This window comes from Acomys russatus, chromosome 11 (genome assembly GCF_903995435.1).
Source record: "Acomys russatus chromosome 11, mAcoRus1.1, whole genome shotgun sequence".
Taxonomy (NCBI): Eukaryota; Metazoa; Chordata; class Mammalia; order Rodentia; family Muridae; genus Acomys; species Acomys russatus.
In genome coordinates this window covers 39,814,327-39,842,005 of record NC_067147.1, presented here as the reverse complement: position 1 = coordinate 39,842,005, position 27,679 = coordinate 39,814,327, and the positions used below count along the sequence as shown (strand labels likewise).

At 51.4% G+C, this 27,679-nt stretch overlaps 1 protein-coding gene across 2 annotated transcripts in view; it reads left to right on the top strand.

The window, feature by feature from the left end:
• Positions 1-25,119, top strand: part of Tspan15 (tetraspanin 15) — a 39,673-nt gene extending 14,554 nt beyond the window's left edge. Inside the window, exons 1-8 of one of the 2 annotated variants that reach the window (XM_051153127.1) lie at positions 6,234-6,357; positions 10,509-10,694; positions 11,817-11,891; positions 18,972-19,067; positions 21,477-21,593; positions 23,075-23,122; positions 24,123-24,239; positions 24,724-25,119. In XM_051153127.1, coding sequence (XP_051009084.1) covers positions 6,322-6,357; positions 10,509-10,694; positions 11,817-11,891; positions 18,972-19,067; positions 21,477-21,593; positions 23,075-23,122; positions 24,123-24,239; positions 24,724-24,873 — 825 coding nt within the window. In that variant the 5' untranslated portion in view covers positions 6,234-6,321 and the 3' untranslated portion in view covers positions 24,874-25,119. Of the gene's footprint in view, positions 1-6,233; positions 6,358-10,508; positions 10,695-11,816; positions 11,892-18,971; positions 19,068-21,476; positions 21,594-23,074; positions 23,123-24,122; positions 24,240-24,723 lie in introns of those variants that run through there. The other variant, XM_051153126.1, reaches the window with a different exon arrangement.
• Positions 25,120-27,679: the final 2,560 nt, after the last annotated feature.

Sequence of the window (27,679 nt, the reverse complement as noted above, 5' to 3'; positions counted from 1 at the left end):
GTGTGGAGCGGCAGGGCGGGGCAGGGCAGGGAAACTCCAGAGCTCAGTCACCAGGTGTGAACCCCTTTCTTCTCCCTTTACCAGTGGCGCTGTTTGCTTTCCAAGCACTTCAGCCTCTACCCGAAAGCTCTCTTGTTGCACAGCCAACTCTGTAGTCTTTTCCAAAATAAGAGAAGTGAGTGACACTTATGGTTTTCCTATTTCATCCACTTTATGTTTCTCAGACCCCTCAGTAACCACTCACAACCTTTCCAATTGTTCAATCATTCTTCCAACCTTTTTGAGATGGAATATAGGAGGAAGATTAAGCAAAAGCAGAAAATCAGAATGGAAGAGAACCCGGTGGTAACAGCTGCAATAAACCTTGTGTTCATATGCGGAGACAGTATATTCATTTCTTTGTACCCTGCTGTCCCCTCTACAACATTAAAAACCATATTTAAAACAAAACCAAACCACATTTCTCATTATTCTAAGCCCTACGTCTGGCCACCACTTGTAGGCGTACTTTTTATTAATTGAGGCTTCTTATCCCTCTACCTTCCTTCTCCACCCCAGTCCCTTCCAACATCCAACACAAGTAGGAGAGAAAGAAGATTACAGGGGAGAGGGGGTGGAGTTCTCCTCAGCCACTTGCTGCTGGTTGGGGACATAGTTCCTTGGGACTAGTCCAGTCTTTGTTTCAGGACGTCTCCAACTTCTTCTCATCAAACTGTATCAACAGCAGCCAGGAGAATGTGGGGGTTGGGGGTGGGGAGCATCAGCATCTTTCTTCTTTCTCTGAGGGGGATGGTCAGGGTCCACCCCCCCCCCCAGCCCCTTTATGGACTCTGGCGTTTATTCCCTCTCCAGAGTCCTCAGGACTAAACTATCTGCAGCTGGCAGAGAGCCCCCTCTCAGAGCCCGCACGAGGCACGTAGTCTGCTGCTGTGCAGAATCTGTATCAGGCCCATATCCCACACCTGGGATTAAAAAAAAAAACATGTTTACATAATGTAACCTGGGTTTTAAAAAAAACCACCAAAACATCCACTACAGGGGACGTGCTCGTACATTTATGCTATATGTGCAGGCTGTGTTGAGCTCACAGTTGGTAGGTATTACTGGCTTTTGTCACCACACCATACATGCATCTGTGGACTGGTGAGGGGCAGAGTGTGTGCAGATCATGTTGCCTCCAGTGAGGGCTTCCTGGTGTTCCTTTCCTGGACTTTGAGGAGAGCGGAGAGATCCCTTTTACCCAGTGAACCGAAAAGCATTTCCAGGGGAGGAAAGCTCTGAGCTGAGCATTTAAAAAAAAAAAAAAAAATTGTTTTTCCAGACAAGACCAGCTAGCCTTGAACTTCTGATCCTCACTTGGCTTTTTGCAGGGCTGGGGATTGAACCCAGGGTCTCATGCATGCTAGGCAAGCATTCTGCCAGCTGAGCTACCTCCCTGACTCGCCTGGACTGTTTGTTACTGGCTGCCTGGGGGCCCTGGGCTGTAGGGGAAGGTAGTTATGAGTTGGGTGGGAAGAAAGAGAGCTGAGCAGTGGTAGTTTGGTCCGGTGTGTGTGTGTGTATGTGTGTGTGTGTGTGTGTGTGTGTGTGTGTATATGTGTGTGTGTTTTAGCAGGTTTCCCCACCCTTTAAAGCTGTCATCCCTACAGTCTCTGAGCAACTCTCCAAGAATTCTCCATTCCTCCTCCTGCCATTGGTACAGCTCTGGTCCTGCACCTGGAGTGCTCCTGCAGTGGCCTGAGTGGGACACTTTCACTTCCCAGGGCCAGCGGTACAGGGCATCCCCACCAGGGAGCACAGCCTTCTGCTCTGTTGGGCTCCTGGCAATGAGCCACCAAGGCTGGGAGGAGGTAGGTCCTTGGCAGCCATAGTTATCCAAGGACCATGGGGGATGATTATAGGGAGGCAGGCAGGGGGCTGGAGAGAGCAGAGTTGGGAGAGAGCATGGGAGGGGTGTGTGCGATCTGCTCTTGCCCCTCCCCTCCTTCCCGTAACTGGTTTCCATGGTTTTCACATTCAACATGAGTCACATCCATAAGCCTCCAGGGCTCCTGTCCAGAATGGGATCACTAATGTAGGGCCTTTAGGATGTTGTGTCATTGCTCAGACTTATTCCTCTCAGGTGCATGATGTCAGACTCAGTATCCCCTCCCAGGCTTACTGCAGTGGACTGTCCCTGGATGCCCCAAGGAAAAGAAAATTGTTGTGTCTTGTCTCAGTATCGTGGCAGGGCCTTATGACTCCTACCTGTCTGTCTTGGCTGCACTTAGCTGTATGTTAGTGGGTGGTTCTTGATTGAAACCTCCACTCTGCCCTGGCTGGACGGCGTAACTGGTCTTACAAACCCGCCAGCATAGCTCCCTCACAGTCTGGAATGCCCTGAGTGTGTGGGGGAGTCTTTGCAATCAACTTTCTGACAACAACTGAAGGGTAGAAAAACGATGTGTACTCTGCTTCCTAGATGGGCTTATTTTGTGACTGCCCAGCTCCCACCCATGGGCCAACTCAAAAAGGCTATGAAATGTCCCCTGAAGTCTTTTCACTTTTCACAGGAAAGCCTGAGGGAGGAAAAGAGGCATGCTCTGAAATAAGGCTTATATCAAGAGACTATACAAACCAGGCAGAATTGTAAATGCCTGTAATCCCAGCACTTTCGAGGTGGGGGCAGGATGATCACAAGTGAGGCAGGCTAGCATAGGGATGAGCTTAGCTACCAGCACCCTCACTGCATGGAACTGCACACACAGTGAAATAAGGTTCTCCCTCCCTAATAGTAATCAGTAACTGCGCTCTTGAGAAGAGGTTCTATTTAAATATCTACATAAGGGAATGCAACGGGTGGGGGTGTGGATGGGGGTGTGGATCTGGCCTGAACTAGTTTTGAGTGCATTCACGGTGAGTCAAACTGTGTTCTCCTGGTGGACGTCTAGTGAGAGCCCCCTCTTGACCATCTTATGCTTATGCATATTTGGTGCATATGACTAAAATCGTATGTGCTATGGGAAGGGTCATGTACAATGAGCAAAGGCATATAAAACCCAAGCCTGTCAATCAAACCAGAGAACTACCTGGGCCGCTCCTCTTAGCAACCAAACTCTCTCTCTTGGACCCCATCAAAGGAAGCCTCAAAAGAAAGCCAAGGCCTTTGGGTAAACATTTCTGGTGGCCCACCATGACTCTTGGCAACGTCTCTGGTCTGTCCTATCATGTTTTTGAGAGATGGTTTTTTTGCTACTTTGCGGTCTGTTTTTTGCTTTTATTTCAATTATTTGATTAAAATGCTAAGAACCCAGAAACACCTGATCCAGATCAGTGGTTACACTAGGATCGGAAGTTCAAGGTCATCCTCAGCTATATAGTTAGTATCAGGACAGCCTGGGCCACATGAGACTTTGCCTCAAAATAAAATAAAAATAAGGGGCTGCGGAGATAGATCAGTGGCTAAGAACACTGGCTGCTCTTCTCTAGGACCCACGTTCAATTGCCAGCACCCACATGGCAGCTCATAACCATCTATAACTCCAGTTCCAGGGGATCTGACTCCCTTTTCTAGCCTCCTTGGGCATCAGGTACCCAAGTGGTACCCAAGACACATGTATAGAAATCACACATGTGCATGACATTTAAAAAAAATGTCCTCTGTTCATGGCAGCAGGCTTTACTGTTTGACAGATAAGTAACAAGAACCAGAGTAATTGTACCACAGCCAAGACAGGCCCAGAATGCCGGCTGCCTTTTAACTGTTCCTTCCTGCTCTATATGGAAGAGAGCCTGGGACAGAAGCACAGGAGACATACTGTATTCCATCAGCGACAGCCACCAGTATCATAAACCGCCTCCCTTTGTAAGACTGAAGAGTGTACTCCAGCTAGAGGTAGCATGAGTCAGCTCTGTGGTACTATAACAAGTTACCTGAGCTGATCAACTTGTGAAGAGGAAAGGTTCAGTTGGGCTTACTGTTTTGGGAGGCCCAGGCTGTGATCTCCTGGCCCCATTGATTTGGGGCCTGTGGTGAGGCAGTCCACCATGGAGAAAGCACACAGTAGAGGAAAACCATGCACCTTGTGGTCAGGGAAGCGACAAAGAGGAAGAGGAAGGGGCTGGGAGTCAGTTGTTCCCTTCAAGGGTGTGCCCCCAGTGAGCTGAAGACTTCTGACTTGGTCCACCTATCTCCTCAAGGCTCCAGTGGTAGTAGTCAGGACATTCTGCTGGGCTGCCCTTAGGGACCTAGCAATTGTTTACATCACGACCTGCTGCCCGGTGCACCAGGTGTGACAGGTGTGTGCGGCCAATAAAAAGACCACCCGCCACCCCAGCTCTCTCTGTTCCTGTGTTTTCTCTCTTTCCAGCATTCTCTTTCTGTCTGTTTGCCCTTCTGTGCGCCCCCTCCTTCTCTGCGCCCCCTCCTTCTCTGCACCACCTCTTCCTCTGCAACCCCCTCCTTTCTCTGCCCTCATGGATCGCTCCTCCCTTTCTCAGGTCCTCATTCCTCTCTCTTCCCCGCGTAAGCCCCCTCTATTATACCATATCTGCTGCATGGCATGATTTCTCCGGGGGGAACACCTCGGCATGGGCCCGCCATGGCACCCCCTCACCTCATTATAGTTCATAACATCCACCAGCTCGCAGCAGCCCCACCCTAGGGAGCAGCCCTTCACTACAAGGGCCTCTGAGGGACACTTGGTTGGAAAGGACAAAGACATGACTCTCCCCTGCAGCCCAAGTTCAAAGACTCCAGGAATCCATCCACAGGGCAGGCATTTTTCCTCTCCATCTTCTTCTCCCCTAGTCTTGCCCCCCCATCCCCCATCCCCCCACCCCACCCCTCCTACCCTAGTGCAGCCTGACAGAGGACCTGGAACACAGCAGGAACCTGTTATGTGCTTTAGGGCTGGAAATGGACCTGGGAGACTCCTTTAAGTGAAAAGCTGTTCCAGCTGGGGGTGAGCCAGCCAGGCACCAACCAGATGCATCCTGAGGACATCCAGGTGCTGGGGCGCCACACAGGATGGCCTGTTTCTCAGCAGCTGTGTGCATCTGGGCCTGTCTCTGCCCACGAGAAAGCTGAGCTCCAGGCTGGTTCCGAAAGGACCCAGTTCATGACGGACAACAGGGCTCCTCTACAGAAGAGTAAAGAGGCAGCCCGGTTCTGGTCTGTCTGCGGCCTGGCCTACAGACCGCCAGCAGCATGTTCTTTTCCTACCGTGTCCTCAAATGGGCACGGCCTGTGCCTCTACCCTTCTGCCTGTTTAGTTGAAGCTGTTCCGTTTGACAAATGAGCCATTCGCTTCCTGCACTAAGGCTGGGGTGGCTGGCTGCCTGGGGCAGGGTTATAATTAACAAAGGAGTAGACCGGATTGCAGGCTGGCATTGACTGATAACTTTATACCCAGATGAATAAACCGATGTCATCAGAGATGTAAATATCACTTGGGAATTTTTAAGTTCCTTTTTTTGTTTTTTTGTTTTTTGTTTTTTGAGACAGGGTTTCTCTGTATAGCCTTGGCTGTTCTGGACTCACTTTGCTCACTTTGTAGACCAGGCTGGCCTCAAACTCACAGGAATCTACCTGCCTCTGCGTCCCGAGTTCTGGGATTAAAGGCGTGCACCACCAATGCCCACCCCACATAAATTTTAAGTTCCTGAGAGATTCATGCCAGTGTTTCATCATGAACAGCGCTGCTCTGAGCTCCTGCTTGAGGAGCCTGGCTCAGCCTGTGCTGGGGCAGGGACATTGTGAAAGGAGACACCATCTTTGACTGACCTTGAGAGATGGGTCTATGATAACTAGATTTGTGGTAGTGAGAGAGTCAGGAAGCCCCAGGGTTTTGGGGTCTGCCATGGGCACTTTGCGCAGGCTTTGGTGTGCTGGAGCTGTTGCCACCCGGCTAGCCTAGCAAGGAAATGCTGTCTGATGCGGGAATGTGATCAGACCAAGGGAAGTTTGGTTTACTGCCAGCAAGGCTGTCCTGGAGTGGTCCCCGGGCTCCAGGGAGCTCATAAAAATAAAAGAATCCACCCATTGTCTTTCTACAGAGGCCGAGGACTGAGCGCAGAGGTTGTCTCTGTCTGAAATTGTCTTACAGCCCTGGGATTTAAGAGCTGGATTTAAAGGCTGAGCAGAAGCAAAGACTCGGGCAGGATTGGGGGGTGGGGGGGGGGGGGGGGGTGGGGACAGGCCTAGAGGCTGGGAGGGGGGTAGGAGGACAGTGAGCAGACAGGGGATACCAGGGCCCCAAGCCCATCCTGTTGGAAAGAGGAACGTTTTAACAACAGGATGCCCTACAACTTCGAAGAACACATGGAATCAGTTCTGAAATCATGGGGCTGGGAGGAGCCGCACAGTTCACTGACAGGGTGAGAGTCAAGCTTTTCACCAAGGGATGCCATAAAGCCCCACCCCTTCTCCCCTCAAGAACACTGGTTCCCTGCATATTTGAGGTGCTCCATGCCTGGCCTCTGACAACTCCAGTGGACCATTACCATCTGTGGTGGTGTGAATGTTTGATCCCTGAGTTTGTGGACTGTTTAGGAAGGATTAGGAGGCGTGGCCTTGTTGGCGGAGGTGTGTCACTGGGGGATAGGCCTTGAGGCTTCAGAAGCCCATGCCAGGCCTAGTCTCACTCTCTTTCTGTCAAGTGCATCCGCAGTTCTGAGGTCACAGGTGTCTTGGGGCTGACTCATGCCAGGGTGGGGTGCAGTAAGAAACCACTCAGGTGGGGAGTCACTTAGAATGGGACTTGGAATTTTAGGCATGTGCTCAACCACTGACCGACATCCCCAGGCTTCTTGTCGTTGTTGTCGTCGTTGTTGATGTTGTTGTTTTTCAAGACAGGGTTTCTCTGTGTAACAGCCGTGGCTGTCCTAGACTCACTTTGTAGACCAGGCTGGCCTTGAACGCACAGAGATCCACCTGCCTCTGCCTTCCATGTGCTAGAATTAAAGGCGTTCACCATCACACTTAGCCTTCAGACTTTTTTTCTTTTCTTTTTTTTTTTTTAATAATTTATTTTTATTTTATGTGCATCAGTGTTTTGCCTTCATGTATGTCTTTGTGAAGGTGTCAGACCTTGTAGTTACAGACAGTTGTGAGCTGCCATGTGGGTGCTGGGAATTGAACCCGGGTCCTTTGGAAGAGCAGTCAGTGCTCTTAACCGCTGAGCCATCTCTCCAGCCCCTCAGACTTTTTTTTCTTAAGGCAGGGTTTCATATAGCCTATCCTGACCTCAGACTTGCTTTGGACTATAGCCTTGCTTACAATCTTGGATTCTTGTACTTTCTGCCTCTAAACTCCCCAGTGTTAGGATAGTAGGACTTGGCTTTTTTTTCTTTTGTCTTTTTGTTTGTTTTCTCTTCAGAATACGGTTTCATATAGACCAAGCTGCACACATTTTCATTCCTTTGCCCACAGTTTCCCTGTTTTAGCTAACTCATTCACACGGAACTGTTGGCTGAGTCTGTCCATGTCATTAGCCTCCCTGGTCATGTGTATTGGAGAGACCTTCCTTCTGGACCAGGAGATGGGTTGCTGTGTCATAGTCGCTGTGACTCCTGGCATCCCTGTCTCTTCTCAGCTTAGGTGGAAGCAGGCACTTCTCTTTCCACAGGATAGCCTTGGTACTGTGTGAGGATATGATGGTCTGTAAGGAGCCTCTTACCACCACCGGAAGGCTGCAAGCCAGTGTGTGACAGCCTCTGTGTTCTCTAGGTGGTGCCCCGCCCCCAGCTTGCTGAGTCCCCAGCATAGCTCATTAACACACGATCGGTACCATCCCTCATTTCTCTTACTTTGGACATGGCTTCTGTTATTCCTCATTGCTGCCTTCTGTGGACTGGAGAAGTCCATAGATCTGTCTATCATCTGCACTCTACCTTCCAGGATGCATAGCTCTGGTGCCAGAACTCTTGGCTGGGTAGACTTAGAGGAAGCGATGTCTATGTCAGACCCCGAGGTCTGTGGGAAAAGTCTGGCCCACGTTCCTTCAGCAGACACACGGTCTCCCTGCTGACCAGATTTCTTAAGTGTCAGGACTGCCAGGGTGATGGGGGTGCCCTGAACTGTCAAAATACTTTCCTGGAGTTATGTTATGTTTAGGGAGGCATGGAGATAAATGATTTTTTAAAAAATGTATTTATTATGTATATAGTGTTGCACCCGCATGTACACCTGTACACCAGAAGAGGACACCAGCTTTCATTATAGATAGTTGTCTGCAACCATGAGGTTGCTGGGAATTGAACTTAAGACCTTTGGAAGAGCAGCTGGTGCTCTTGACCTCTGAGCCATCTCTCCAGCCTCAGATAAATTATTTAAGAAGATAAGGGGCTGGAGAGATGGCTCAGTGGTTAAGAGCACTGCCTGCTCTTCCAAAGGACCCAGGTTCGATTCCCAGCACCCACGTGGCAGCTCACAACTGTCCGTAACTCCAAGATCTGACACCCTCACACCAATGTACACAAATTAAAAAAAAAAAAAAAAAAAGATAAAAGCCAATGATTGCTCACTGGGTAAGGGTACTTGCCACTGAGCCCAGTTACCTGAGTTCCGTCTTCAGTTCTCACCTGGTAGAAGAAGAGGACTAAGTAAGTCCCAGGCGCTGTCTTCTGACTTCCACACACGGCCCGCCCTGCAAATAAACAGATAAATGTAACACAAGGATTTAAAAATAATGTATATTTAACACTAACAAATACAAATCCCAGAGTGGTGGTGCATGCTATAATCAGTCCTGTACTTGGGAGTCAGAGCTGGGGAGACAGGCAGCTTTAGGCTACACAGGAAGTTCAAGGCCAGCCTGGGCTATGTGAGGCGCTTCAGCAACAAAACAAGCGAACACGCCAGACTCTTGCCCTCCAACATACTAATAAGCATAAAAGGAGAAGAAATAAAGCAGGAAAAAAAGATCCAGGGGGTTTCCTGGGGAGGGGATCCCCTCTCCGTCATTAAAAAATATTTTTTTACTGTGTGCATGCGTGCGTGCGTGTGTGCATGTGTGTGTGTGTGTGTGTGTGTGTGTGTGTGTGTGTGTGTGTGTGTGTGTGTGTGTAGGGGTAGGGAAGGACAGCGAATGCGAGTCTCTAGTATAGCCCAGGCAGACCTGGAGTTCTCAGTCCTCCCACTTAGCTTCCTGAGAGCTGAAATTACAAGCCTGTGGACCAAAACAATAGGGGATTTCCAGTGTCTAAGAATGTGGCCTCACAAGGCTTCAGGGTACTGGTGACAACCGGACACACACAGATGGTTTTGGGGCAGTGTGTTCTGTTGGGGGGGTGGGGGTGGGATGGGACCAGAAAGCTATCGGGTGAGCTCATGTCGCTCAGGTGTACCATGTCTCAATGTTAAAATACCAGTAAGGGGAGAGTATGCTTAAATCCCCTAGGAGTCTTCTCTGTTCTGACCTTTGGCCTTCTCGATGGTCATTCCGAAGGGAAACTCCTTGTTTATGATGCTGAGTGAAGTGTCTGCTCCCCCCAGCAGCTGGGAAATGTCCCTGGAGTGGCACGTCTAGTCTAGTGAGCATGCGCGACAGTGACCCTGTGCCCCCCATGTCTCTGGAATGTCCATCTTTATCATCTCACTAAAACCGTTGAGGAAGCTGCGTGGTGACAGGGCAGGCGTGAGCCTGCTATTTCCTGTTGCTCAGATGAGAACGTAAACTCCTAGCCAACACCCGTGCCAGAGCCTGACACTCAAACCCATGTTCTGTGACGCTGCGGGCAGTGGCGTTTCCCTGGCCACCAGCACTGGCCTCTACAGTTGCTTTCAGTCTTCAAGGGCTGTTGTGGCATTCCCCACCACAGATTTTTCTTTCCTCACAGGCGGCCTTATGTATCCCAGGCTAGCTCAAACCTGCATGTAGCCAGAGATGACCTTAAACCCTAGTTCTTGGGCTTTCACCTTTCCAGTGCTAAAGCACCACCCAGTTTATGTGGTGCTGGGACTTGAACCCGGGGCGTCTGCAGTCTAGGCAAGCACTCTACCCATTGTTCTCCCAGCCCATAATCTCTTCTAAGGACAACACTCATATTGAAATAGAGCCACCTTCGTGACCTCATCTTGACTTAATTACTACTCTCAAGGTTCCAGCTCCAAATATAGTCACATCTTGAGGTCCTTATTTGTGGGGGAACATAGTTGAGCACGCAGCAGAGTCCCTCGTGCACAGTTCCCCTGAGGGAGCCGACGTCTTGTGGCTGGTACCACATTCTCAGAGAGATCCTTTGGATAAGGTCAAGTAGCATAGCGGTCTGACCTTTTCCCATCTCAACCCCCTGCCCCGCCCCACCCCTCTCTCCATCTCAAATTTCATGCGTGGATGACTGAACTTCTGATCCCACTGTCTAAATGCTGGGGTTACAGGTGTGCACCACTGCTCCTGGTTGGTGCTCTGTAGTGGATGGATCAGGGAGGTCCTCCTTCCTGCTGGACAAGCATGCTCCAACTAAATTGTCATACCTCTGCAGCCCCTCACCTTCTACTTTTTTTTTTTTTTTTGTGGGGGGGGCAGCTGATTGGGAGCCTGGTCCTGTCAGTGGGGATCTACGCAGAGGTCGAACGGCAGAAATACAAAACCCTTGAGAGCGCCTTCCTGGCCCCAGCCATCATCCTCATCCTCCTGGGGGTGGTCATGTTCATCGTCTCCTTCATCGGGGTGCTGGCTTCCCTCCGGGACAACCTGTGGCTTCTCCAGTCGGTAAGTGGCTCCTCCCTACCTTCGTATGTAGGGCGTGGGTTCTTGGTGTCTCTAAGAACGCTGAAGAGCCAGTCCCTCTGCCCTGGCCAGCTCGACTCCTTCTGCCTTTCATACAATCCAGCTGCCCCAGAACATTTTCTGAGTCAGCCATTGGAGCACAGTGGTCCAGGTCCGCCCCAGCTACTTCATATCAGCATGTACGTCTGACTTGAATACTTCTGTTACGGAGAGGCTGTGACCGCTGTTACTCTCGGTTGTCATAAGAGAAATGACAGTCAGCTGAGAGCCAGCAAAACTGGTGGAGGGTGGTGGGTGGGGGTGGTGGGGGGTGGGGGGGTGATGAATCATCGGCTCACATCGCCAGCAAACCCACGTGAGCCAGGGATCCTCACAGCACCGCTGGCAATGCTGGGCGGTCTGTTTTGCCACCTTCTGTTACCATCATCTTCAGGCTCAGAGTCTTTATTGCTTCTGAGGCCCAGATGTTCTGGCCTGAGTCTCAGTACACTGGAATGCCTGGCTCAGGTTGCATGCCCGTCAGGTGGAGGTTGTAGTCAGTGCAGCCCCTGTTGATAGCTGAGGGATGATACCCCAATGCTGGGGACACCGGGTGTGAAGAAGGCCTACTTCTGATGCGTGTACGTGTGTCCTCTCATTACACAGACAGGGTCTTGGTGCTTATTGTCTAAGGCTGGAAGTTGCTAGAATCAATTTAGTTAATGCCAAATTCTCAGAGAAGGGGATGGAGTGTATATCCTCTACACTTCAGGAACCCCTTTCTATATTTGGTTGACTAAGAAGCCACTTCTGAGCCGTTTGGTGGGGGGTGGTACTCGGGGACTGGAAGTGCTGCCCAGGCCTGCCCCCTTTGGCTGTGTGGCTAGACTCCATTGAGGACCCCTGAGACAAACATGACAAGTATCTTCCTGGGGCAGCTCAGGCACTCCCTGCGTTCAAAGCCTTCTCCGGCACAGTCCTGGGTTCTCTAGGAGGGGCAGCACAGCAAGGCCCAGTCAGGGAGGCCCAGTAAGTGACCTTACAATGGTCACTCTCAGGGTGAGTGAGGAGTCCCTTGAGCCTTCCTCTCGATCCCTGGATGAATCTCTGCATCTTGTCTTGCAGTTTATGTATATCCTGGGGATCTGCCTCATAATGGAGCTCATCGGTGGCATAGTGGCTCTGATCTTCCGGAACCAGGTAGGCCTGTGTGGCCATCATCTGCCACGCGTGTACTGAGTACCCACTGTGCGTGCTCTGGGCTGTACCCAGGGTGCTGCTATGGGCAGGGTCCGCAGATGGTTCCATTGGGATAGCCCAAGCCGTGCTGTTCTGCATCACGGAAAGGGGCTGGGTGGGCAGAGGCAGGAAGAACACTGGGTGCACTGTCAGAACCGTGTAAATAGGGGTCTACTTGCCTGATGGGGTAAGGTGTGGAGAGAGGGGTGGAAGGCAAGGTTGGCTGGCTGGCTTGGGGAGTACGTAGGTTCTCAGAGGCTGTGGGTTAGATGCCCTGGGTGACTTTGAAAGGCAGTGGGTTATTAGAGAGCTGTATGCAGGGAAGGACTTAACCCAAATCACGTCCATCTCACTCTAGCTACCAAGTGGAGAACAAGCGACAGGAAGTAAGGGTGATAGGGGAGGCTGTGACAGTCATCCAGAGAAGATGGGATGGTGGCTCGGATGCAAGTGAAGGCATATGTCCCCAGGTCACAGATAGTGGGATTTGATGTGTGTTTTGGGCTGGAATATAGGATTGAGGAGAGGGACAGGTCCTTGGCCTTCTGGGTAGTGTTAAGACTATGCCTCAGGGGGAGACAGAGGCAGGTGGATCTCTGTGAGTTCGAGGCCAGCCTGGTGTACATAGCCAGTTCCAGGACAGTCAGGGCTGGGTAGAGAGACCCTGTCTCAAAACAAGACCATGCTTCAGGGCCAAAGGCAGATCATGTAAGTTGTCAGAAGTTGATCCCAAGTCACCAGATGCTGTCCCAAATCCTCCAAGAACACTGTGTTTGATCCCTACTGTATGCAGCATCAGTGTGGTGGGTGGTCTTCTGACCCAGGAGGAAACAGTGAAGAGTGGGACCCAATCGTAAGCAAGTCTAACCTACCTACGATTTCAGGGTTGGCTTCCTAATGGGTGAATGGCAAGGGTTGCAGGGGAGAGGGCCAGTTCCCATTGTATTGATGGAGAGTGCAGTACCCAGAGGGATTAAGAACCCCTCCCCAGAACAGCAAGACTCTGTCTCTCTGTCTCATCTCTGTCTCTCTGTCTCTCTCTGTCTCTCTGTCTCTCTCTGCCTCTCTCTCTCTGTCTCTCTCTCTCTCTTCATCTCTCTCTCTGTCTCTCTCTCTCTTGTCAGCTCTCTCTCTTCTCTGATCTCTCTCTCTCTGCTGTCTCTCTCTCTCTCTCTGTGTGTGTGTGTGTGTGTGTGTGTGTGTGTGTGTGTGTGTGAGTGTGTCTGTGGTTTGTTTTCTGAGACAGGGTCTCTACAGTTTGGTGGCCTCATACTAGCTATGTAGCAAGGATGAACTTGAGCCTACTGCCTGCATCTCTTATGTGCTGGGATTTCAGATGTGTGCTACTATACCCCAGACCCCCTTAGTCATTTTTTGTTTTGTTTTTGTTTTCCTTTTCTGCTTTTGAGACTATCAATTCTGAGCTGGCAGGAATGGGGTCCTGGTTCACTTCCCAGCAATCTTGAGTAGAGAAAGGTATTTATTGAAGTTGTATAGAGCGATGCTTTTAGGTATGACCAGTGGGGCTCTTAGTTGGCCAGGAACCTTGCAGGGGTCTGGGTTAGCACTTTCTTGGCTGAGCTCCAGGGCCAGCTCATGGTCAGCACCACTCGTGGCTTTAATAAACCTGTCTCTACTAAGTAAGCTAGTCCCGGTTCCTGTGTGCCTCTCCAAGGCTGTCAGATTTGCCGTTTCCCCATATTTTGTAGGTCAGCTGGGGCCATGACGTCACTTCCTTCTTTTAAATGAGGGAGTTGAGCTGAGTAAAGGCCACTGCCTTGGGAGCCTCTTGGGACCTTCAGTCCTCACTGCTTGGGAAGCCAGGGCCTGAGTCAGGGATGACTTTCCAGTTATACCCACACCCTGTAGGCTCTGTGACCCATGAAATGTGTGTTCCATACTGTGTGAGGGAGTTCAAAGCTATCTTTCAACTACTTCAGCTATTTGAAACCCTGTCTAAAATTAAACAAAACATACTGACCAAGTGTGGTTTAATCCAAGCACTCAGGAAGCAGAGGCAGGTGGATCTTTGTGAGTTCAAGGCCAGCCTAGGGTACATAGTAAGTTCCAGAACAACCAGGGCTATGTAGAGAAAGTGTGTCTCAAATAAAACAAAACAAACAAATGAACAGCAATAACTACAAAAACAAAACAGAACAAAAACAAACAAACAAACAAACAAAAAACCAACCCATGCCAAAGCCATTGTAAGGATGCAGAAGAGGTGCTTGGGAGAAGGTGGCCATAGTTCCTAGAGGCTCTCCCAGTACTCCACCCTCATAGGACCCTCTGCATGCTCAGTTCTCCAAACTGTCCACCGAATCATCATGTGTGGCATGACTGCTTATAAATGGGTGGGAATCTTGTCTGGACTCTCTAGAATGACTTTACCAGACGAAAGTGGCTCAGAGCTGATGGTTGCAGCCTCCCAAAGTGGGGAAGATGACCATTTCTGTGACCTTCCATGAGGAATAGAACCTATTAGTTGTTTGTTTGTTTGTTTGTTTGATTTTGGCCTTCCTTGGGGAATAGGGTCATGAGCAAGGAACCAAGAACAAAAGAAAGCAAACATATAAATTGGGGCATATGCCTATAATCCTAGGACTGGGGAGCCTAAGGCAGGAGCATTGCTCAGGGCTTGAGGCTAGCCTGAGATGTATAGTGAGCGCGTTAACCAGAGGTGTGTACAGCAAGACCCTGTCTAAAATATTTTCACAATATAGTCATCATAATATTTACAATTGTTAGAATACAGCAGGTGTGGTGGTGCATACCTATAATCCCAGAACTTGAGAGGCTGAGGCAGGAGAACTGCAAGTTTGAGGCCTATGTAGGTTATATAGTACTTATAGGTTATGTAGTAAGTACTTATTTAAATTTGTTTAAAGAAAGCCCTGAAACAGGGCATGTAGTGCACACACATGCCTTTAATCCCAGCACGTGGGAGGCAGAATCAAGCAGATCTCTGAGTTCAAGGCCAGCCTGGATGACAGAGTTCCAGGACAGCCAGGACTACACAGAGAAACCCTGTCATGGATAAAATAAATAAATAAATAAATCTGGAGAAATTTCTGGAAGCTGAGGAGTAGGATGGATTGGTTTGTTCTCTCTTTTCTATTTTTTTTTTTTTCTCTAGATTCCAAATTTTTCTTTTTTTCTTTTCTATGGTGGTGGCGGGGAGAAGAGAGTGCCCAAGTGAACGTCTTCTTCAGGAGAATGCAGATCTCTTTAACCACTGTAGAACAAGTTCAGTGTCCAACACCATGGACTTCCTGTTAGTTCTGAGGGTCTGCTCTGACAGCTGAGAACCAGACTCTCAGGGAGCAGACAGACATGGCCAATGCCAGCTAGTGAGAGATAGATGCTTGGATGTGTGGGGAAACTGTCTCCCGTGAGCCAGGTCAGGTGGCTGCATGCAGGGGGACACAGCAATCAGGGTGCCAGTGGCTCTTCAGTCTGTGCATATGTGTGGTGTGCGCTGAGGAGTCAAGTTGGGATGGCAGAAAACTGCTCAGTGCCTTGGCCCTGGGCACGGACATGGGAGTTGGTGACCCCACAACCTGAGCTATATTTTCCATTCTTACTGTTGCCCTAGATTGCTCTAGGTCTCATCATGAGGGCATCATAGGGGCTGGAGGTGGCAAAACTGAGCAGAAACCCAGAAAGTTCCTGGGCTATATCTGGTAGGTCTGTCCCACCCTCCCATGCCTCTGCCACTTCTCTCAGCAGAACAAGGCGACTGCAGGCCACTCTCTGTCTTTCTCAGAGGATGTTTTGGTCATTCCTGATGCCAGGCCAGAGACTGGCAGGTGACACCATCTTGGTTTTCTTACCCTGGCATAGCATTACTAGTCAGCACTTAGGGTATCTTGAAATTAGGGGCAGAAGAAAGCTTGTGGTTCCACAGTCCCCTTGGGTAAACACCTGAATATATACATCTCAGGAACTGTCTAGGATGTGACAGAGGCTTTGGGCAGCCTGCAGGGTCCCAGAGCAATTCTACCCCCAGAGGGGCCGGACCCTGGATCAGCCAGCCTGTGGGAAGTGCTGTTGGACTCCTTCACACCTGAACCTTGCACTGGGAGCTGCCCAATTCACTGAGAATAGTCCAAGGTTTCCCTGGGGTGAGGCAGAGGCATCCGAGGCTAGAAATCCAGAGCTAAAGGAAAATTCTAGAAAGGATAGGACTACATGGCATTATCTGGTAGCTTAACACACTTTGAAAGTCATGTGGCCTTTGTTGTTTGCTTGCTCGGGGTCAGGTGCCCCTCTGTGGCCTGTGCCAGCACCAGTGAAAGGCAGCTTGCCGGCTGAAATTGCTTCTGTTGGTGTGGCCTGGTTGCGAGTTGGCTGAGGTGACAGTGGTATGACTTGCTTTTGGGAGCAGCTGCCGAAGCCAGAGGCATGGCCTCCAAGTGACTCCAGCTCCTTTGAATTGTGCATGGTGGGTTCTGGGGACACCAGCAAGCCCTTTACAACCCGGAAACCACACAACCTGAGTGCCTTATGGGAATTTGTTGCTTCTCCCACCTCTCTTCAATGGCCACAGCCCCAGGGGCCACCTCAGTGTCCTGCTCATGTTCCTAGGAAACACCACACACACAATGCCAGGAGCAGTGCAGGTTTGTAATAGCCAGAACAACCAATCAGAAGAACTGTCTCATGTGAGCTGGTTGGGCTCAGGACCAGCTATCTACTGCCATGTCTGGTCACAGAGGTTCCCTGCAGGGCCTTCCTCCCCAACAGGGCTAAAGCAGCTCACTAGATAGAAATAGGGTCCTCATATGGGTCTGTTGGGCTGCCTGGTCTGTTGGGTTGTCTTGGTAGGACTAGCACATACCATACTAGCTAGACTTAGCAGGAAGGAGGGAGGAAGGAAAGAAGAAAAGGAGGGAGGGAGGCAGGAAGAGGAGAGAGAGAGAGAGAGAGAGAGAGAGAGAGAGAGAGAGAGAGAGAGAGAGAGAGAGAGAGACTCTAGCCACCCTTGCCTCCCACCCTCACCCATCCCTGCAGGAAGGAACTCCAGGGAAATCTAAGAATGGATGAGGTAGGAAGAGAGGGCCAGAGCAAGTCAGGACTATATCCCCGGTGCCTGGAGAGTAGATCAAAGCTGCTCATAGCCCATTTCTACCCTCCTGGCCTAGGCAACCATGGTGCCACCCAAGGGTTACCCTGCCTAGCTCAACCAAGGAAGCCCACAGTGCATCATTCAAGGCTGTGAGCTCATGCCCTTGCCCCCTCCACCCCTTTGAGTGGCAGACTGACCTCACCCTGGTGTCCTGTTTCTTATTCATCCATTCCTCCGCAGCCATCTGGCCCTGTCACCACATCCCCCAGAGGAACAGGCAGGCAAGGTTGGGTGGGGAGGTCCATGAGTTGGCTGGTCCTGCGTATACAGTACGGCTGACAGGCAGATGGTCCACTCAACCCCTGCTCTGGGGTTCAGTGCCAGACCCATGAAGGGCTGTGTGCCGGTGACCCGAGAGCCTGTAGATTCTCTTTCCTGTTGGGGAGTCCATGCTATTGCTGTTCATATTGGGATGGGGGTGGGGTCCTCAAGCCTCCCAAGTCAGGCTCAGTCCTCACCTCACTCTTGAGGAGGTTGGGCCTCGGGCAGAGGCAGCCACGCCTGAGTCTAGGCTTCTTAGCTCATAATGTAGAATGTGGCAGGCTAGCAGGCTGGCATCTTGGTCAGCTGGGGGACCTTGGACAAAGTGTGTTGGCCTCAGGACTGCAGGTGTCTCGATTAGCTCCAAGATGCTCACTCTTGGGGCTACTGCTCTTATGGGAAGTCCTCTGGGCAAGCAGTAGACCTAAGCATCCCTGGGGAACTGAGGCTTTCTCTGTGGCAATATGAAATGACACCCTAAGGGGTCTGTTTTCCACGTGCAGAGATGTTTGTGTTACTGGGACCTACCATGGGAGTAGGATCCGTGAACACTTTTAGGGGTTCAAACTCTTCACACCTCCAGAAGGCTGACCATCTCCCTATTTTGTGGATGAGAAAAGGGAGCTTGGTGATTAAGAGAAATGCCTGGGGTCTGGTAACAGCAGGGACTGTGCCCTTGACTAAGAGACTTGGTGGCCCCTCTTAGCTTAGTCTCTGATGCTTAGATCTGGAAGGTTCACCAGTAGGAAAGTAATCTCTAACAGAACCTGGAAGCTGCCCCCTGCTATCCCAATGTACCTCATGGCACCTCCCCCAGGAATTGTCTGGCTCCTCTGTCCTGTATCGGAGCCAAGAATGTCCCTTTGTCCCCAGTCTCCATTGGTACTCTGCCTCTGCTCTGAAAGCTTCGATTGTCACAACAAGCCTGTGACAGGGCTGCCCACTCTCCCGCCCCAGCCGTGCCCGCTGTGGAGCCTTTGTATTCCAGGGATCTCAGCACAAGAGCTGCCTGTTGCTCCCGAGAGCCCAGCGTGACTGGGAGAGGGTGGCATTCCCGCGCCCTTCCGGGTGGAAAATGGCCATGCCCAAAGTGGGAGGAGACTGTGTGGCCTGAGGGTCAGAGCACCAAGTAATGAAAAGAGGCCCTTGTAGGGTGTCAGAAGACCTGGGTTCCAGTCTTGACCAGCCTGTTCTGTGACTCAGGGCAAAGTCTATCCTCTCTCTATTTTTCCCTTCTCACAGCCCCATGGTCCTCTTCCCCTGCCATCTGTTTCCCTCTATATAAAGCAAGAGGTTGGGTGATGAGAGTGGCAGGGGGCTGGAGGATCAAAGGAAGATTCCAGCACATGCTGGTACTGGGCAAGGGAGAGAGTACATGGCAGGACTCAGGAGGGTTGAGGCCCAGCTCCAGCATGCCCCTTCAGACTGGAGCCTGGCAGATCGGCCTCTCAGGGGCTGGGCCTTGGAAGCCTGGGAGAGATCTGTGGGGCTGAGAAGTCTCTAGTATTCAGGGTGGGGAGTGGTCAGGACCTTCTGCTCAGATAGCTGGAGACTGTTGGGTTCACCTTTGTGCTAACCTGGACTTGTAGAATAATTGGGGGCTAGCCTCTGACGTGTGCTCCTTTTCATTGGCAATTTCTCCTTCTGTCTAGACCATTGACTTTCTGAATAACAACATTCGGAGAGGAATTGTCAACTACTACGATGACCTGGACTTCAAGAACATCATGGACTTTGTTCAGAAGAAGGTGACCGGCTTCGGGGGGGGGGGCGGGGATGAGAGGCAGAGGGATACCTCCAAGACCTTTGCCCTGGATTCAAGCCTCTATCCCAGAAAGTAGGGTGAGGGACCTGGTGACCTGGCTCTTCCCAGTGCAGGTGGCTGGCCTCGAACACAGGGAAGCAACTCACAACAAGGCCAGATGCCACCCTGGCCACCTTGCAGGGTGCCAGTGCTCACCCCCTGGGTGACAAGGTACTCCTTTTCTTGGGGGTGGAGGACTGACTGGCCTTCCCCTGGTGCCCAGCCTCCTGGACCCAGTCCCTCTAGTGTGGTGCACTCACTTCCACCAAGCTGAGGAGAAAACTCTCTCCTAATCCCAGCTTCCCCTGTTGGACATGGGACCAGAGCCCTCCCTTCTCGCTGACACACCTTTGAGATGTGGTGATAATTGTGTTTCCCCTTGGGACACTGTCCCTCTCCCCAAGGCCCAGCCCAGTACGTGGGTGCAACAGTCACAGCTGCAGCGGAGCCACCCTTTCCCCAGGGCTTGCCAGCCTCTAGAGAGGCTCCTTGGGTTTCCTGTCTGCACCGTGGGGCTGATTCTGGTCTCTTTCCTTGCTGTGGTTGAGATTCTTTCTGACGTGCTTAGAGCAGAGCCAGTGTGATGGTGTCACCCTCATTCACTGGATGACGGTAGTGATGGTGGAGGGCTACAACCCCCTCCCTGCCCCCATCACCCTGGCAGTTGAGTGTGCCTGGTCCCCTAGGCAAGCCTTCAGTGGAGGCCAGCCTTACCATGCCCTGGGCCTTTGGCTCTGTGCTTCTCCATAGGAGAAACAGGTGCAGCTCCCGGGACATTGTTTTCTGCCAGCAATGTGCCTGCCAGCCCAGGCCAGGAGAGCCGAGTCATACTCCAGAGTAGATAGATGCTTTTGTTGGAACCAGCCCTTAGCTGGCTCTGGGATTTAATTTCTCCTCCAGTGGGAGGAAGGAGGTGACTAATGCTTGTTGGGCCAAGTGCAGAATGCTTCGCACTGCGACTCTCTTACTGTCGCAGCTCAGCCACGCTAAGTTGGCATTGCTCTTTCTAGCAGACAAGTACCCGAGGCCCAGAAAGGCTGATCGCCTTGCCTATAGTCACACAGCCGGAGTGGTGATATGAGAATTGGAATGCATAACAAATGCCCCTTGTACCACACTGCAGTTAGATAGGCATTTGTGGATCCCAAGGCCTGGTGGCTGACAGTATACTGTGAAGACTTGGGAAGGGTAGCCAGATTGTGTGTACCAGCACCTCGTGTGTACCAACACCTCGTGTGTACCAGCACCTCGTGCAACACGATCTTAGCTTCCTGCACTGGAACACAGTCCCTGGACCCTTGGTTGCTCTGGCGGATGGGTCTTTTTTACGTATAGCCGCTGTTTCCAGACCTCATCCCCTTTGCTCGTTGGCCTGTCCACCGACCACTGAAACACAGCCTTGTTTCTGCACAGGGTCTTTGCACATACATGCTGACCGCCTTTTCCTTGTTTGTGCCTCAGATGAAATCGTCTCTCCTTCAAACAGCCTTTCCTGTCCTCTCAACATAAAGCTATACCACCCTACCCCCACCCCACCCCGACTTTTTCCTTATACAGGAGCCCTTCCTGATCCCCTCTTAGGTAGTTTTGGTATAGTTTGGTTTTTTGTTCTTTGGTTTTTTTGTAACGTGTGTGTGTGTCTTATACTGTAGCCCAGGTTGTACTAGAACTCACTATGTAGTCTAGGTTGACTTCAAACTTGTAGCATTCCTCCTGCTGGGATTCCAGGTATGCCTGCAGGCCTGGCTGTGGTTTCTGTCACCTAGCCAGTTCTCTGTCTTCTTAAGCTCAGAGCCCAGGAAGAGGCCATCTCAGGTTGTCCACCCCACCCCCACTCCCAGGAGCTGGCCCTGGTACCAGGGAGTAGAAGTGGGGGTTGGGGGGAGGGGTCGGGAAGCTAAGAGGACCGCCTAAGGTAGGTAGCTATTCAGGTCTCCAAGGTCAGCATGATGCGTGGTTTTCATGGGAGCTGGCCTCTGAGGCTGTCTACTCCAGCCAGACCCCTGCCTCAGGGCCTTGAAGATGGAGGGGAAGATGCAGACCAGTTGCTAGGGATGCGGACTTCCCTTCCAGTGATATCCAATTGCAGTAGTCTAGCTTTACCACGCAAGCCACTCCAGTAAGTGGAGTGGCCGTGCCACTCTTGACATCTCTGACCTAACAGAGTATGGCTTTAGGAGACCCTGGCACTCTCATTCCCACCCTGGTACTTCCATCACTCTCCTCCGACCCGCTTCCTTCACCTGCAGACGCACAAATACCTCATCAGCATCTTCTCTTAGCTGGTGCTGCCTGCCATCTGACCCTGGCCTTGGCAGTGACTGCAGCTCTTTCTTTGTGCTTTCCTCCTTAGTTCAAGTGCTGCGGTGGGGAGGACTACAGAGACTGGAGCAAAAACCAGTACCATGACTGCAGCGCCCCCGGGCCCCTGGCCTGTGGGGTACCTTACACCTGCTGCATCAGGAACACGGTAACTTCATCAGTACCGGGTGTGGGGTCGCCCAGCCGGCCAGACTTTGCCCAAATGGAGCAGGCAGTGGGAGTGGGCATGAGGTGGTAGCTAGTGCCCATGCTTTCCTTAGCCCAACGGCTCTGGCAAGGGGGAGCTGCGTGGGCAGCTTCCTCTGTGAGTGTGTCAGTGAGCATCGTCTGGACACGCGCATGTGTGGGCCTGGGCTCTTCAGTTGTAGTTGCTCGGCCCTCACGACAGCCTTGGGAGGCCAGGGGTACTGTTGCTTTACCCTCTTTAGAAGACTTGCCCAAGGTTGGCAGGACTACATCACATCACAGAGGGCCAGAGTGCTCAGCAGGGGCAGCAGATACACCCTGTCAGCTATAGGCAGAGCAGCGCAGGCGCAGGAGTGGCGAGCTTAGCCGCCGAGGCAGAAGGGATGTGGTGATATAAATGCCAGCCTCCACTTTCCCCAGCAGGAGCCTCTCAGCTGTCACTTCCCCCGTCATCTGGCATGCTGAGCTGTGTGGTCACCTCTTGTCAGTCCCGATGTGTGACAAGTATGTCAGGAACTGTCCAGGGTCTGGACCGGGGCACAAAAGAAAAGCCTGGCAGTTACTCCCCACTACCCATACACATACAATCCATGCAAAGTCTCTTGTGATGGTTTTGACAGCTGCGCCTACTACCCCAGCCTGTAACCATGGAAACGGAGTGGCTGTGGGTGGGTAGGGCTTCACCCAGAGTCTGGAACAGTGCCAAGTGAACTTGCCCTGTGAAAGCTGGAGCTATGCTGCTGCTCTCCTGCCTTGTCACTGGCACCAGTGGCCTTCTGGCCCAGTGCAGGCCTCACTTACATATGCAGGGACCCAAGCTGGATCCAGGCTGGACCTGGGGTTCTGCCTCTTCCCTTATGGCTGAAGTTGCTATCAAGCAGGACACAGTGATGGGAAGTCTCATTGCACCTACTTGAGAAGGAACTAGAAGGGAGTTAGATCCCAGCGCTAGGGTCCCCAGGTATAAGTCAGTCAGCAGTGGGGAGTCCTGGAGAGTGGCCTTTTTTTTTCAGAGAAGAACTTTGGTGGTGAAGCCAGCTTTGAAGGGGCAGGGAAGCGTGGCCAGTGGCCCAGTTTTGCCCTCAGGTAAACCACAGCCGGCAGGGGCCCAGTGTGGCTTGAGAAGCTCCTTTCTGGGAGCCAGCGAAATGGGAGCAGCCAGGCTCAGCAAGGGGGCGCCGCCGGGGTGCTTCCAGCTGCTGCTGGTGGAGGGGAGATCCCCCACAAGAACCCCCATAGAAGGGGCTCTTGCCCATGGTTCTCCACTGGGCATTTCTTGGAGGTGGTCGCTGAGATGCAGGCTGGAGCCTGCCACTGGAGGCGAGAAATCTCAGCTCCATCCATACCACGCGACTCTCCTCGCTGCGCGCCTCTTGCGTCGGCAGAAGGCCAGTCCTTCAGATAACAGCTGGTAGAATCGTGACTGATATGTTTCTGTTCCAGACAGATGTTGTCAACACCATGTGCGGCTACAAAACAATCGACAAGGAGGTAACAGCTTGAAAACCCTCTGTCCTCTAATCCCATTCCATAACTGATGGCGGGGTTTCTAGTGGAGGGCTCCTGGCTACTCAGATGTCCCAGCTCTCCCTGGCTTTCCGTCATTGACCGGCCCCAGGGAGCCAAGGGAGACCATCTGCCTGTGATTGCTGGTACCTACTCCAGACAGGCTTATCTGTGAGGAGGCATTATGCCCTTCCAAGGCCCCTCCCATGTTGCCTGCCCAGCCCTGAAGCCTCTTCACACTGCTGTTACCTACCTGGGGCCCAGGAGTCCCCTGGGAAAGAGAAAATCCTTCTTGAATGTCCCCCCTACATCAGCTTTCGGGGAATATTTTCAGGAAGCTGAGGTGGTGGGTCTCTCTAGGTAGCCCCAGCTGACCTGGAATTTGGTATATATAGATTAGGCTGGCCTCAAACTCACCGAGATTCTCCTGCCTCTGCCTCCTGAGGGAGTGCTAGGACTAAGGATTTGAACCACCGTGCCCAGCCTTTTTTTCTTTCTTTATTCTTTTAATAGCCCACTGGGTCCAGTTAGTTCTGCCCACATATGTGTGAGGGTAGGGCCACCCACTAAAACATGGGCAGCCAGCCAGCACCACCCTACACCCCCCCCCCCAATGATGTTGTTTTTAATAATTTTGTGAATGGAGCAAAGTTTCATGGTGAGAGATTTTTCCACTTGTGGGGAAAAAAAAATCTAACATAGTAATTCTAGAAGCTTCACTGTGCATTAAAAACCTGTAGGTTTTTGTTTTGTTTTGTTTTGGTTTTAACATGAGCCTAGAGTTGGCTTTTGGCTCAGGTAATAGTGTATAGCGCCAGGTGGCATCTGGGAGGTATGTGGGCGCGCATCCTCTGTCATTCCCCAAGCCCCCAGCAGTTCTCACCACCCAAGTGCTACCACAGTGTCCCCAGTGCTGTGCTGTCTCAGGAACAGTACTAGAGAAGCCACGGCCGCCCTCTTATGCTGGCACCCTCCTCCCGCACAGCGCCTGGACGCACAGAACTTCATTCATGTGCGGGGCTGCACCAACGCCGTGCTGATATGGTTCATGGACAACTACACCATCATGGCGGGTCTGTTACTGGGCATCCTGCTTCCTCAGGTGGGTAGTTGGTGGGTGCAGAGGAAGCCTGGCTGCGTGATGAAGGGTCAGAGGCACTGGGAGAGCTGAGGTCTAGAAGGAGAGGCAAGCGGAGTAGCCTCAACTGCTCTCTCTGCACTGGCTCCGCCTTCAGTCCACCGGCGAGGTAGGAGTGATTACCACATCTACTCAGCAGCAGTGGAAACTGAAGCTTCAAAGGGTGACGGTGGCATGACTTTCCCAAGGTTCCCTGGATAAGGTGTGGCAGAGACACAGGAGCCAGCACAGAGGGGCTGTGCTACTGAGGGCAGAGCAGGGAGTCGCCATATTCCTGGGCAGGGACGGTAGAAGAGGTCCATCCTGGGGCTGTCTGGACAGTGGGTGTTTTAGGACGCCTCAATTTCCCCAGCCACCCAGTGAGGAGACTGCCAGGGAGGGATGCCCATGTGCCAGCAGGCTCTCACCAGCCCTCTCTCTGTCTCTCTCTCTCTCTCTGTGTCCTCAGTTTCTCGGGGTGCTGCTGACCCTACTGTACATCACCCGCGTGGAGGACATTATCCTTGAGCATTCTGTCACTGATGGATTGCTGGGACCTGGCGCCAAGTCCAGCGCGGACACAGCAGGCACTGGGTGCTGTCTGTGCTATCCCAATTAGGGCCTGGCCTGGCACAGCGGCCCCAGCAGGACTGTTCTGCACAGCGAGTCCCAAGTCTTACACAAGCTGGACAGGACCGGCTGCAGCTCCCCCGCCCACTCGCGGCACCGACCGAAGCCCAGGGCGTATGTGCCTGTGTGCAGTCTCTGACAGCCACTCCTCCCAGGGGAAGAAGGCTGAGCCCCGTGGGTCCCCCAGGGAACAGGGACGGCCCAGAAAAGAAGCTCAGGGCTCAGTATGGACTCTTTTTATATCTAGCAGTGCCATGGCCACTGGCCATTATGCCCTGTCAAGGGCAGTTTTACAGTGATTTTTTTTTTTTTTTAAAGGAAGAGAAGAAGAGTTTTCTGTTCCACAGGGCAGGCAGTGCTGGCCGCAGCCCTGCTAACACTGCTCCAGATGCAAGCTTGGACCATGTCTCAAATTCCCAGGTGCCTTGAGTCATCTGTAAGGCTCCTGCTTCTCCCACCCGTTTTCTACATTAAAAAAAAAAAAATATATATATATATATATAATATTCATTTTTCTATACAATTAACAAGAGTTTCTGGCTACTCAAAACTAGCCACCCCTGCCACAGTCCATTCGTCCCTCAGAGTCAGTTCATTAATCAAACATTAAAGATGTGATTTTGGGGGGGTGCTCTTTCGTTTGTCTTATTTGGAAGTCTTGCCGGCGGAGGAGTTGAAGGAAGGCTACTCTGGAGTGAGCACTGGTATAGCTTGGGCCACTGAGCCCAGGGAGGCCAAATGGACAGCACTCATATTTCACACACTAGGGGAAACTGAGGCTGACTGGTAAGACATAAGGCTCCACAGGTAGAGAAATGGTCACATGGAGAAGTAGTTGAACCAGGGCTCAGGAAGGAGAGCAGCATCCACAAATACCCATGTTATAAAAACTAACTGTAGTAAGGAATCTGCAGATTGTATTCAGGGACCCACGCCAAGCAAAGCTCGGTGCTGGTCGCCCCCTGCTGGAGACAGCAAGCCTTGCAGGAACAGTCAACCCAAGCGTGTGTGTCAACCCTTCTACCTAGGCTCTAGGTTTTCTGTGAGACTCTTTGAAATACAACAAGAATCTCAGACTCAACTAAACCTGGGGTAGGAAATTCCCTTCACACTGGGAAGCTTGGGTGTGGTATAAGGAAGGGCGGAGGCAGGGCTTTGAAAAGAGCACTTGAGTTGTGCCTGGATAGACTTTCCCAGGTGTGCGAACAGGGCTCTGAGCCCCCATGGATGTTTCTGCCTATCTCCCTTTGGTTATTGAGATAGGGCCTCGTGTGTTCAAGGCTGGCCTCAAACTCACTGTGAAGCTGAGGTTGACCTGGGATTACAGGCGAGCACCACCACACCCTGTCTACAGAATGCGGCTGGAGGCTATTTATTTCCGTTGCCCCACTGAGCCCCTTTGACCTGGGCACAGGGCTGGGTGACGAGCCTTCTGGCTCTGTCTGTTCTCAGAACTCTTCTGTGCCCAGAGGAGAGGGCAGATACCTATGTCACAGCAACATGGCTGCGACACTCAGAGGGGGCTTGGAACCACCCTGAGCCTGCTTATAAAGGCCTGCCTCTTCACAGACTAGAGCCTGGTGACTCTGTCATTCCCTTTTCCCACCGCTGGGGCTGGAGGTTGGTGCCCACCCAGGCCTGAGTTCCCATGTGCTCTCTGACCACCAAACCTGTCTCTTGTCTCTCAAGAAAAAACACGGAGGGAGCTTTGCCAGCCAGTCTCAGTACTCCCCTGCTGTGGCACCTTTCAGTGACCCAGTTCCAAGGATGTCATCTTGCCACATTGTCTTCCACCGATAAAGAATAACCTTCTAGACTAGTCTCTTCCCCACCCACACGGGCTTAAGATGTATTTGGGGACGTGATATTTTAAAAATGTGAAAGATTAAAAAAAAAACCACACTATTCAGGAAACTTCCTTTTGAAGTATACACAACACAAGTAAATACTAACGTGTCCCGCATGAGGGAGGCGTGTCTGTAATCCTGTACTCAGGAGGCTGAGGCAGGAGGATGGTGAGGTCAAAAGAAAACACCTATGTAGTATTGTCTTCGTGTCCCTGTCACCCCTTTGCCATCCCTTCTGTGGGCCAAAAATAAACCCTTTTAAAAATTGTTAATATTACTTATTTTGTCATAGCAATGAGAAAAGTAACTAAGACAGGACTCCAGTATTTAGAGATGCAAACACGTAGTCAATGAGAGCATCCACGCAATTTAAGATGATAAGACTATTCATTGCCCTAAAGAACTTCCTCCTAGCCATGTCTAACCCCTTCATCCTAGCTCTCCCCAGCACTGCCTGCTAGTAACCCCCATCTGCTTTCTGTGTCTGTCTATGACTTTGTCTTTTCTAAAGCTTTTACAAGACTGGACCCACGTGCACTCTTTTTGGCCTCTGGCTTTCATGTGACGTGATTATTTTGAAAGTCCTTCATTGTTGGGGTAACACTGTTGTGCACTGACAGCGTGAAGGCTGTCTTTGTATTATTATCCAATTGTTTACCTCTGTATGGCAGAGAGCTGAGCACTTTGGTATTACTTTTATGCATCACCTGCCTCAGTATTTATAAACATACACCTCCGTCACCTTCTGATTGGTTTAATAAAGATCTGATGACCAATGGCTGAGGCACAAGGCGGGACTTCTGGGCAGAGATAGGAACTGTGGGACGATCATAGCGTGACCCAGAGGAAGGGTCACATGGTAAATGTGGGCTAGAGTAGTTGGGTTAATTTAAATTAGACAAGTTAGTGGGAGGTAGCCTAAACTAGGCCTAAGCTATAATAAAAATA